The 13,499-nt window shown below is 40.1% G+C and overlaps 1 protein-coding gene across 1 annotated transcript in view; it reads right to left on the reverse strand.

Annotated features, from left to right (window-relative positions):
• KIF26B (kinesin family member 26B) overlaps nucleotides 1-7,153 on the reverse strand; it is a 211,736-nt gene extending 204,583 nt beyond the window's left edge. Inside the window, exons 1-2 of the mRNA XM_026082291.1 lie at nucleotides 7,145-7,153; nucleotides 6,481-7,014 (exon numbers count right to left, since the gene is read on the reverse strand). Coding sequence (XP_025938076.1) covers nucleotides 6,481-7,014; nucleotides 7,145-7,153 — 543 coding nt within the window. The remainder of the gene's footprint in view (nucleotides 1-6,480; nucleotides 7,015-7,144) is intronic.
• Nucleotides 7,154-13,499: the final 6,346 nt, after the last annotated feature.

Genomic DNA, 13,499 nt, shown 5'->3' on the forward strand with positions numbered 1-13,499 from the left:
AAATCATATCTCCTTTTCTCAGTTTATACTTCAATGATGCAAGCATTCATCATACCTATTATTTCAGAAAAGAAACTGGTCTCACATTTGGACAAAATCCTTAAGCTACAGAGCAGGGGAGGAAACCAAGACTCCAAATCCTCACTAATTGTGATCTTTTGGCTTTTGCTAATTTAGAGGATTAACTCACTCCACTAATAGTCCACAGATTTCTTTTTCACATCACAGCTGAGTCATGGGGTTTTCATATTCATAGGATAAGTCCACTTAGCTCTTTTCAATCTTTTCAATYCATGGAATACCCTTTACTTCTTACTTCCCTTGGTCACCCCGGTACCATGAAGGGGAAAAGTAATGATTATTAAGCCATGCATAAAAATGCCGTAAGAGATCATACCAGAATAATGCAATCCATCCCCCCCCAAACATAAAAAAACTCTCCTACAGTTAGCATAGGAGAGTGTCCCCCCTTGATGATATCAGAGAATCAGTATACAACTATACTGTCACTTGAGGGGGTGGAGAGAAGAATGAAATACAAACAGCCAGCTCCTATAATACATGAATTGAATGATCAAATGATTAATGCAAAATGTCAGCTGATGACATACAGTGACTTTAGTAGGGTCATATCTAATTATTAGAGATGTGGTTTAAAAAGGCTTTTAGTCAGAGGAAAGCTATTTCAGAGATGATAACAAATGTGTGAGGGATGTGGGCAGGAGAGAGAATTAGGTGGGGCTATTAATCTCAGTGCCAATGAATTTGTTTGACAAACTGTTCCTTGGTCTGGTCAGACAAAGTTAGGAAATAAAATTCATGCACTTTCAGTCTATGTTCTCAATACAGAGTTACTTTATTGTTAAAATCAGAATGAAGAAATAATCAGTGCAGGAATTTGCATGCATTTGTTCAGCATCATCATTTACAAGCTTGCAGTAATGGGAACCAATAATGTTTTCTGCTTTGTTCAGGGACCCATCACACTCCAATTTAGATGTCAGGTGTTCAGAGACTGCACTGCTATTAAAACATGAGCCATACAAAAAATTCTGGACCAAAACCTAACAGCATCCGGGTATTTTGCCCGCATTAGGTATCTTATACTGACTTCTATGTGGTCACATAAGAACATGGTACTAGAAGAGATGGTCTGCAAATCTCCTTTTCCTTTGTTGCTAAGATGCTTTAGCAAAATAGGTCTGGCTCTAGCAAGCATGCAATATTTATAGAAGACACCTGTTAGTCTGCAGATGGAGCAACTAACATGATTTCTGTACCTTGCATTATATGCTTTAGAAGCTACTTAAATTACCCTGGCACTGTTGTAGCAATCATTAACATTTTAGCTTTATCCTCCTGAACACTTTAAGAAGCAACAGCAGCAGCAAATGGAATAGAAATAAATTAGACAGCAAAGACTTGGAAAAAAACTTGGAATTAAAATCCTGGATGTGAATATCCCCCACACAGGCTTTGGCTCTGTATCTGAATTCTTCATCTTGCGCCCAACTCTAATCATTACCAGTTTCTTTTAAAAAGGCTATGCCTGAAAGAACTGATGTGTTATGAGACATCTGTGACCTAAGTAAACTCCAAACAAACCATTCATCACTGTAAAGCTCCAGAACAAGCTGGTACTCTCTCAGGGAACAGTGTTCTTCTAAACACACATTATACATAAAGAGGAAACAGAAAGTACATACTGTAGGCTTTCAGCAATCGTATACAAACAAAGCCTTTGATAACTCTCTGAAAAAGCTTGGGATCATTATGCCTGGGGCCAAGGGGCTCTCAGTAGTTTAAGATCTCCTTTTCCAAACTTTTGGTCAGAGGGGTCTTTTCAAGCACCACAGAGAAAGGAATACTTTTTCCCTGACTAGCATTATGATCACAATACCTTTACTCAAATCCTTACATGCAGTCTTTTTCAGCACCAAATTCAAACTTCACAACCTCAGGGCACATGAGGGCAGTGCTCACCCTGCCCACCTCTACAGCCGTGTTTGCGGTTACTTATCTTTCCCTTTCACGGCCCATCTTGTGCCTGGAACAGCCGGCCTTCTCCCCTTTTCTTGTTTCCTCTCACCTTCCTGTCACTCAAATACCAAGCTGAACTAACATGCTGTATTGATTTCTTTTTCTTAAATAATCTACTTAAAATCTAGAGACATGGAAAGATTCTTCTGCAGAACCAGGAAGGGAACTAGAGGTGGGTCCATGGACCAAGAAAATGCCTTCCATTTAAGTTCTGCAGTTCACACCACAATGTAGTTAGTGATATGCTTTTCCTTTAGAGGCATATCAACATGGGACAACTATTCACAGTTAATTTATATTAAAGGGAGTGTCAATTATAAGGAGGAACAACTATGCCTAAATAATGGAATGCTCTTATTCCAGAATAAGTGTTTTAGTGCAACCAGCTTAATCCGGTCACCTATTTTCAACTCATTTCTCTTTGAAAGTAGACCTTAAAATCAGTCTGAACTAATAATGACTCAAATCTATCGCATTCTTTAATGTGGTGTTTTTGTTTCAACTACTCTGGCAGCTTTGGACAATAAAGTAATAAAAATTTTATGCACTCAATTTAGTGTCATGTTCTTTATAAAAATGAGGAAGAGCAATTATTTTATCAAGATATGTGGACTTTGTAGCTCCTACATTAGTACCCCAGGTCTAAAGGTTTCTTGTTCTTTAAAAGTATTATGTGACAATTGGTAAGCAACAGAAACGCACTTAACACTGTGGTATGCTGTAAGGCATATTAGCAGCTGTACAAATAATTAGAGCCCTTCTCAGGTAAAACCTCACCAATTTCACTCAGTTTTCTCCTGAGTAGCGAAGGAGTGAAATCCCTCTGAGTGGGTAAGAGATCAGTGAAAGCCTTTACAAATGTTAAAACAAAAGTTATATCCCCAGGGAATATAAATGCTACCTGCTGGTGACTGAAAGAGCATAATTTTCAGACTTGCATCAAATTCTGCTGGATTTTGGCTGGTATTTTCCTACATGCATTCAATAGAAATGTGTTACTTTTTCCCCCAACCAAGTAACCACTGCAGCACTTGAATGTTGGTAAGAGGGTTTTAGTGGGGCATATTTTTCCTTTAAAAAAGAAAGAAAGAAAAAAAAAAGCTTAATCAACCCAATTCCCTTTCCCTGCCTCTGATTCCTCATTCTGTAAGAGAACCATTTACCAGAAAACTTGAGATACCAACATTCAAACAGGATTTTTGATTCAGCCCCTTACAGAAAACAAGGCCAGCTGTTCATTTGTGAGCCAGGCCATGGGGAGATCACAGGTTTTTGGATCCAGATCTTTGCTTCTGTCTAGTCAATGGGAGCCAATCAGGGAATCACAGAAAACAAGGCTGTGGTGGAGACTGATGGGGTCATCTAGTCCATCTCCTCACCTCAAGGCAGAACCAGTTGTGCCTAAACAATTCTTAGCAGTTATTTCTCTACATTATTCATAGGAGACTTCAATGATGAGTTCCCATAACATCTCCAGGTAGTTTAGGTCAGTGTGGACCGTCCATATCAATAGAAAGGTTCTTTTACGTCCGACATAGATCTCCAGTTAAGGACATTATTACTTTTTCTAACTTTAAGGCTGTAAACATACACTAAACTACTACGTCTGGTAGCATACACATTTACAGTTGTTTTAATTACTCCTGGTAGCAATTACTTACTCTTTCTGCAAAAAATAGTGGACTAATGGGATCTCATTTTAGATTCATCCTACACTGCTGCTGCTGCAGAACATCACAACAGTCATTTTGTATCTATTTATTTTCATCAGAACTTAAACACAAGCAGCAATTCATTCCCCATAACAAGGCTCTGGATTTAGGCAGTTTGCAGAGGAAGAGTCTAAGAAGGGAGCCACAACCTAGAAGTGAAGGATATTTCTTGGTGCCTAAAATGGCTGAGTCAATTCTGAACCATGGAATGGTACTTCCAAACTAGTGTTTTCTCTTTTTGGTTATATTTCAGGAAGAAAATAAGGTAACTTGACAGAAATGGTTGAAAGGTGATCTAGACTGTCTAACAAAAGCTAATTTACAATGAGAGGGGTCTACAACAGGCACCATTAAGTCTAGAGCCATGAGACTGACTTCTTCCTGGACATCAATTTGAAAAATTATGATGTAGAAGGGCACTGTACCTCTGTCTGAAATGTAATGCTTTTTATTCCAAGAAATTCTTTTCTATTCCGGTTAGCTAATGCGTAGTGAGGCTTTTCTAATCACTGTTCTTAAGGGAAAGCAAGAAAATTTAATTAATATATAGACATTCTCAAGCCAATAGCCAGCATCTTTTCTTTTCTTTTTTTTTTTAAATTCACCTTCAAGTTAAGAAAAACAGGGTTCCAATTAAGCCAGGATAACTGATATATCTTCCTAGTGCTCTTCCCCAGCAGGGTTTTGTAACTGTAACAGTAAGTGCGTAATGAAAAATATAAATATATGGGAAAGAGAGATCTAAAACGTCCTGAAAATAGTTAGTAAATAAGATTTGTTTTCTGCACACAAAAGCAGGAAGAGGAATACTTGCATTTCCCTACTACTTCAGAATATAAAGAAATGACTTTTCAAAGTTATTCTTACCTGATTAACTCTCAGTCTGAAACGGATACTATATAACCAAATGCTAAAATCCTTTCGAAGTGTCAAAAGACAAAAGCTACCATTACTGTTCCCTGATTGGATGATTAAACATGACCTTTGATTAAAGTGAGAATTTCAACATTTGAAGGTTAATCTTAAAGTGAATATAAAACTTACTATCAGCAAACAGTCCACCACAGACCAGGGTTCTTTTTTATTTGCGGGGGGGCGGGGGGGGGGGAGCGCACAGTAGAGAGGGGGTATTTTGTTTTGACTCTGCTAGCAGACTCCAGCTACCATCTTTTCTATTTCAAGGTTATTGGAAGGGGAGGAAAAGGGTAGGTAACAGCCCTTAAGCTAATTGGAGCCAAACTACAGGATCAGACAAGAAAGTTTTGAATATTAGATTTTTCTTAGTGAATATTTTTAAGCTTAAATGAACCATCCAGGAACAGTCAACATTATTAAAAGGTAAACTAAACACATTTTCATAGAAGATGAGCCCAAAGGATTGTGAATGCAATAAAACTGAAGTCATTTTCCTAATACAAATACTAATTATTCAGATGATTTTTTTTTTTTTCCCAATGTGCATTCTTTGTTCAGGTTTTTTCCTCCGATAAAACTTAGATCAGATGCTTTTTTCTTACATCAAACTAAGATCACATACTGACCTGCCCAAATGGGATTCAGGTTCACTAGAGCATAGATCCCACAAAACTATAAAGTCACATATTTTCCAGGTAAAATAACTGTAATTCACTTTTTCTTTTACCCAGTCGTCTTTGGCGCATGACAATGTCTTAATGCTTATGAATAACCTTGCTTTTTTCTGGCTGTAAGTTTAGTTGCTCTCATACCAATAAATGTTTAATATTAATTTAGGAACCCATCTTGCAAAGTGTTCATAGCTTGGCAGAAAGACTGACTTCCAAAGATATTTATGTGCCTTAGGAAGCCAACAGGGATGCTAGGAGAACTTGAAAAGAACAGACTTCTTTTGCAATCTTTGCATGCTTGAACATTCTGAAAATCCCACCATCTGCAAGTAAGCACCTTGGAAAGTCTACCTCCTAAAAACCTCTTTTCGTGTGGTGTGAAAGGATTCTGTTATGGGTGTGGATGCAAAAAGAGTTACCAGAAAACAGCAGGGAAAAGATGAGGAAAAGTAGTATATGAAAGTCTCTGAAAAACTGGTGAGCTCTGGAGACTAATGGTCCAGTTGAATCCATGAGAACTGATAAAATCAGAACACCAGGAGGCAGGTGAATTGGCAGAAGGCCACCAGCACAAACTAGCATCGATGAGAGGGTAAGTAACTTGGACCACATCCAAGGAGGTGGTGGCTGCTATAAGTAGGCATAGACTGTAGGATTACATATACACTTGATGAAACAAAGGACCCTCCGGGTGCTTCCTGAATACCTACCTAGAAGCCACTAGTGCACCAGTACAACCTTCCACTTTGGAGTAAAAAGCTGCAATTTCCCTCCCAGCTGTTGCTCCAACCAGGTATTAGGAGCAAGAGTGTGCATGTGTGTGAGCATGTGAATGCATGTGAACTGTGTGATGGAGAATGTACTGTGTGACTAGTAATCTGCTTTTAATAACAACAGCTCAGTTCTATGATCAGTAACAAGTGAATTAATAAGAGGTGTTCTAATAAATATTGGTTGTGATCTGTGTCTCCCCCAACTCATTCCTCGATCAGGGAAAAGGGAATTTACAGCAGTTCTTGTCCTGGTGCTCACTGTGCAAATGGTTCTATTTCTCGCCAACAGCAGCAAGCAGTGTTAACTTGCCCTTAAAGCTTCTAAGGGAATAAGAAGGAACATAGATTTTTTTATTTTAAATTACTTACTTGGTAGGGATATAGAGTGACACCATTCGTTCTTGACAAAGACCAGGTGCCGTCAAGGTATTGATGAGCCTGGATAGCCACAGAGTTGAGAACATTACCATTGCTGGGGCTGGTGGCCATTTGAAAGCTGACCTTGGCTTGGTGTCCAGGAGAGCCGTTTTTCTTCTCCACCCCATTGACAATTCCCAGACTGTTGGGTTTCCCACTGTGCTTGTTGGACACAAAGCCTGTATAATTAGACATAGCATAAGGAGCAGGCATGTATGCCCAGTCCCTGGGCTGCAGGCTGCCCATGTGCCGGGAGCCCACTGAAGTGGGGATATTGGAGAGGGGCGGGGGGGAGCCTGGCAAGGCATCGTAATGTTCAGAGTTGGCAGTGTGCTCTAATGTCAGCACCATCTGAATGGCCTCTTGCTTCAGCTGGTTCAGGTGGGTGGCACAAACATCACATCTGTTGTCCTTCTCATTCCATGCCTTCCGAATGGTATTGGGAACTTGGAGTTTGTCATGAATCACCGAAGAGAAGCCTGGGTCCTAAAAATCAAAACAGAGAAGGGAAGGGGACAGGAGAGAAATATTTAACCATGGTCACTGCAGTGAAACATAGCTACTGCTGATTGCACATTTCAAAAGCCAATTTATGAGATAAGCTTAGAATGCAAACAAAGGCCATTAGATACAGTCAATGTATGCCAGTAATAGAGTTAAATGAAAATGATAAACTAGATTGCGTTGGGAAGAAAAACTTCTTTTACTTTTACTGATAAATGCGAAATATTATAATTCCACTGCAAGCTTCAATGCCTGGCAGAGAGAATGAATTAACCTGCTTCACCCCAGTGCACCTAATTTCTGGCTTGAATGAAATTACTCTTAGTTACACAGTGAGATCAAGAGCAACTCCACTAAAATCAGTGTGCTCGTACCAAGGTTCACAATCTATCTACTCATCAGTATCGCCCTTTGGTACCAAGAAAACCTAGGATATACTCTGCAACAAAACTGCAAAATTTCAAAGCTTGCTTATAAAAAAAAAAAGAAAAAGAAAAAGAAAAGAAAAAAAGAAAAACAAGAATATCATTACCCTCCCAAAATCCTTTTCAGAATTCAAAACAGGTGGATATTTGATAACATTTTCAAAAGCTTTTCAGCATTTCATTTACCAATGCTTTTCAGCCAGAAAACAACCGTTCCTGTTAATGGAATATTCTACCTCTCTTTTGGATATTTACTAATAGCATAAAATAAAAACAGAATTTTATTTAGAAAATACAACATGTATAGGATTAGCAATTTGTAATGAACAGCTTTGTTCTTGAAAAGTGTCTTGATCACATGATCAGATTTAAAACCTCCTGTCTCACATAGAATTACCCTATCATATCCTAACTTACCTCACAGGCAGATCTTTCAATGTCAATGGTGCTCTACACAGAGAAAGATACCACCCAATCTGACCACAGTCACTGAATGCTGGCCCTAATTGCACAGTCCTTCAGGAAGCTGTGAAGCCTAACAGCAGCCTTAGCAGCAGCTTATCACCAAACTTGCCTGGTTCTTACAATATCATGCAGTTTTACAAATGCACAGCAACAATATTTGTGTGTCACACAGCAAACCATTACAGCTACATGATGGAAACTCATAAGTCGCATGTAGTAGTCTGGGTTTCTCTCTATGCAAAAACAGCAGAGTTTTAGACCTGCAATGCTAGAAAGTGGTGTGTATGTGTGTGGGCAGGGGGGAAGATACAGAGATATACATATAGATATGTGTGTGTATATATATACACACACACACACGCATGCATACACATGCTTCCTTGACAGTGTAGGCAAGCATAAGCGAGGAAATAAAGCTTCATACACAATTCGTTGGTAATAGAAATTTCATAGACAGACCAGGGTTTTATGCTTTTACAGGCCTGTCTGCACAGGCTTCACCTTCCCCTCCTTAAGTTTTGGATACTTACTGGTGGCTTTTATGTTATGACTACTCAAATATGATCTATGCTCAGTAGTACCAACTGAGCCTTTATATTTATTTTTTTCTTTTCTGAGGCTTTACCAGCTTCAGAACTAAAGTGAAATCAGACTGGAAGAGTGGAAAAAATCACACAAATGGAGACCACCTTTATCAAGTAATTTGATGAACCCCATGCCATACAAGACAGACAAATATGTCTTGATAGTATGGCTGTGCTGGGAAAGAATGGGTAGGGAGTATAATATAAGGAGGGAGARAATTCACTGGTAGAGGGTCATATTCATTATGATCCGTCTTTATTATATACTCAAGCATTTTATTTTCACTGTTTAACTACTGTGAACAGCTCCTCAGCATGCAGTGATTAATTGATTCATAAATCATGGTGCCTCTTTATGCACAGCAGCAAAAGAGCAGTTGTAGCCCCAGAAGCCCAGGAGAGTCATATAAGCTGATGGGAAACAACAGGAGGCTGAGATCTGATCAAGCCTCAAGCTGGTCATTCCTATTGCAGGCACCCAGGGGGTCAGAGCGGCACAGTGTGTCAGGAAGGCAGGAACTGGATTCTGCATCAATCCTCCCCCCGTAACCTTGGGGAAAGGGACAGGTGGGAATCAGGGGGGAATTAACAAGAGGCAAAGATGTCAAATCTTATTTTCTATCCCAGACCATAACTAGGTCAACAGATCACATCAAATATAGGCACCCCATCCATGATGCCAGGTATGCAGCGAGAGGACTCTCTACCTTTCCCATAATGTGCTAGACAAAAGCTATCTATACAGCTGAAGTGAGGTGWGAGTCATATTTCCAAGCTGCTCCACGTCAGTCCAGCAAAAATCCTTGCCAGCTCTTCCTTCAGCTAGCTAATGCCACAGAGCTGGTTGTTGTTTTTTGAAAGCTAACTTCCCTTAGGCAACTGGGCTTGAACCCAGGTAATTATATACAACATTCAGATCCAGCAGCAATTCAACATGGAAATTCCTGGATACTATGATAAATATTCCAAGGAAATAAAGCCTTTCCTAAAGTAAGCAAATGTCAGCCTGATATAAATATTCAAGTAGCACACCAGCTTTAAGGAGTGCTGGACAGCAGTGAATTCAGCTTCATCTCAGTGTTAAAACAAACATCAGATCATTCTCTGATACAACAATAAACATAGAGAGAGAGAGGAAGGAAGACTGTTCTCCTCCTCAGGGGTAGGAAAGAGGAAAACAGACACAACCTGAACTGATTACTCCTACGAATGGCCCTACTAATCTATCAGACCCCACTAGATGGATAGTTCAACATTGGATCCAAAGTCTGGAGTATGAAACAGAAAAGCCTACAGGACAGCAAACAAATTAGAAGAAACCCCAGGCCCCAGAAACATTAGTCACATTTTGTTCTTAAAACAAATGTATCTTTAAACTGATAGAGCCCAAAAGAGAATTTACTTTGTTATTCTGCACTAGGCAGCTCCACTGTGATTTCATGGAAGAATTGGCTGACAGACTTTCAACACATCTAGCAGGAAAGGAGGCCAAAGCTGGACAGTCGCAACACCCTCATTTGAATAGCAGAGAAATGCAGCCACATGACAATTTAGTATTTCATCTGCAAGCAATCATCTGCACATCTTCCTCTGGGAAATGCTTATTAGTTCAATAAACAGTATCTTGTCCCATAGGTCTATATGAAATAGTGATGGGGAAACCTCAACAGATAAGCAGTTTGTGCTAGCTGCACTAAGCAGCAGGAGTTGGAAAGGTTATACTCACTACTGAAACTTGTGAGGTCTAAGAAACTCCACATGAAATCTCATACGAATTGATTTGCCTGTGAAATCTGAGGTTGACAATGGAAATAACATTTATATTTTGGCACTCATTTCCAGCCCTGACAGAACAAAGTACAGTAATACTGCAAACTGAAACAGAACCTTGAAAATCACAAAAGGGTTTCGTTTGAGTTCAGGGCAAAGGTTCACGATGGTTTCTCTTGTTGCTGTAATGGTTCACCCATCTTTAGTATAAACAGCATTACTATAAACTCCTATTCCTAAAATAAACAAGTAAAAGTGTGCGAAAGGTCTGAAAGCTTCAGGAGATCACTCACAACAAAGACTGTACAGCAAATGAGCAAGGCAGGCAGTGGACTAAACTGAGTGCCCACTTAGCTTCATTGTAAGGAGCACTTTCACATTATCTTTGAGTTTTCAAGCTCAAGTAAATACTAATTCCAACTATATTTGTGTGTTTATCTTATCCACTATGATCAGCTATTAATTAACCCCTACAGTCTTCACATCTGAACTAAAAACTCAGAAGCGGGAAGGAAGCGTTGCTTTTTAGCAGACCCATCATAGACAGAGAGCTATCAGGGACGCTGAGGAACTCTTACTTTATGCAGTGAGAACGCACCCAGCAAACAGGCACTGATGAAGAACCCCTGCAGTTCACAGCCAGCTGTATGAGGGTAAAGGCAGTTCTGACCTCATGGAGCAGGGAAGGGCCACACAACTGTGTGATCACCTAAAATAATGCAGAAGCATCCTCTTCTCTTTCTTTTAGCCCCCCTTTGCACATCTGCACCTTGCTGTATAATTTTGGTGATGCTTTAATTCCATCACTAAGAAAGCAGCCCTCAAGCAGAATAATCCGTTCCTTCCTGCTACCCAGCTTGGTGCCCGTCTCCCTCAACAGAGAAAGCAAAGAGCAGTTTTCAACATGAAGCACCCTCTGCTGCACTTGTGCACTTGCATAAAGCTCACAAGGAGACATGATGCAAGCTGACAGAGCTCCACGGGTAGAGAGAGGGACAGGCAAAAAACAGGATGAGCTACTTGCACTTTCACTTAAGTTACGTGGAACCTAGCTGATCATAGGTTCATATACAAATACCTCATATGCATCCTACCTTTTTGCACACATATAGTAGGCAGACACTAATATAGGACATGCAGTTGTGCGCAAAATCTTTAAAAGTATTTGATTCAGTCAACTATAGTCTACAAGTTAGACACTGTAACCTTATGTCATTACGCTACTTCACAGAAAACTCAACTTTACAATGAATCCAAAGAGCTTCCACCAAGTTGCGTTCTTCATTGCTCTTCAGGGAAAAATGAAGCAGTCAGCACTCGTTAGATCACAGAGGTCAGCTTCTGCTTGGAGATGCTCACAGAAGTCTCATGGATTTCTTTTGTTTCTGAAAGGGTCCAGGCAGCAGTGACTGCTGGTATGTAATCCATCACACAAGGTGATGGGAGAAGGAGAGGAAAGCAACGCAATGAGCAGTTCTGCCCTGAAAAAAGTGTGTTTTCCAGACTCTTGCTCTCCACAGACAGGGAGTAAAAGAACTAATTAAGAAACATTAGTGGGAGGGAAGCCTTAACCCTGATAAAAAGCACAGGTTTTTCATAACTGTGCAAACATCTCTGCTCTAAACATGATCCTGCTAGTCCATGGTTGGTCCCTGTTCAAAAAATGTCATCTCTTCTGTTCACTCTTCTCTCTTGAAGGTGAACTTTCTAGCTGAATAAAAAGGTTATACTTTCCCCAACAGTCGAAAAACAGCTCCTCACTGTTACAATGGCACCACTTCTGTTAAAGCCAAGGAGTGTTCAAATAAACTGAAGTCAATGGGAGTTTTTCCTCAAATAAGCATGACAGGTTTTAGACACCTGACTATAAGTTAGTGGCACTGTACCATCAAACCGATCAGGGAGCCTTTGGATAAAAATCAGTTGCTTTTGCTAAGCAAAAGACTGAATCAGCTGAATATTCTCAGGTGACAGGATCTCCAATAGCACAAGCGGTGTGATGGTAAGTAAAAAGCAGAAGCTGCACATGAGCGAGACTAACAGGACAGTGAGGTGGGCCTCCCTTTTTCTATTGCTCCGCACACAATGACTGACACCTTATCTGTGAAAGACCACACTGTCTTACCCTCTCTGTCACAGAAGGCTTCCCTAACACCCAACATGTCTTCTTCACATAAGTCACCCTTTACCACTCCCAGCTGAGTAAATGAAAACAACTCAACTCCTGTGCTAGAAAGGGAGAACATCCTTCCCTCTTGTCCTTCTGAAAACCTCTCCCTCCCCCAGCAGGAATGCCCCTCCATAAGCACCATCACTGCACACTAGGTTAAGAAGAGACAGACAGACAGAGAGAATCCTGGACCAGAGAGCTGTAGTAGGGAACTCAGGTAAAAGGAGACAAAGGTCATGAGAAAAGCACAACGGAACAAGAAAGGGGCTTTTTACATAAGCCTGCTTTCAGCAAGCCCATGCAAAGGGACCATCTCACCAACTGCATTAAAAACCTCTGCAACGCTATCATATCCCACCTCTTTAGCAATTACCGCTCCTGTCCCTCAATACTGAAGAACTTCTTTCTGCTGTTGACTTGAACCTTCACTTTCACAAAGCCATGAGAGTCCCCTTCCCACAATCAATACAGTATGTCTAGAACAAGTTTGTGGGACCTAGAAGCAATTCTTTTTAGAGAGATGAGAAAAAAGAAAAAAATCAGATCCTAAACCTTTCTGGGGTAACCTTCACAACATTACTAGTTCTCAAGGTATATTTCTTGACCTGGCACATATTACTGACATTTGGACTTTTATAATTTAACATTTGTCAGTATAAACCAGCCACTCTGCAGACAGAAAATGTGCTCCTTTGGTTTAGACTCCCTGTTTTCTTATCTGAAAGACACAGATAAAGTCTCAGCAAGGCTCACTTCACAAACTTGCAGCAGCAAGCAGCAAAAACATGGAAAAATAGGAAGATTAAAAAAAAAGTGGGAGGTAGAGAAGGGACAGAAGAAAAAACTGTTTTCTAATTGCCCCATGGATTGGTTTATGACACTGAAGATGGATCAGCACTAACAGACTTGCAGCTGTATACATCTGGCACACAGGTATTTGTGTCAGCATTTGATAACTAGATAGCAGCCAGATTTTTAATTGGGTTCTGAATAGGAGATGGAATAGCAGCAGGAAAATCTAAATATACATTCAATGGTGCAAATCCAAGCCTT

The sequence above is a fragment of the Apteryx rowi genome, unplaced genomic scaffold (genome assembly GCF_003343035.1).
Source record: "Apteryx rowi isolate R43461 unplaced genomic scaffold, aptRow1 scaffold_117, whole genome shotgun sequence".
Taxonomy (NCBI): Eukaryota; Metazoa; Chordata; class Aves; order Apterygiformes; family Apterygidae; genus Apteryx; species Apteryx rowi.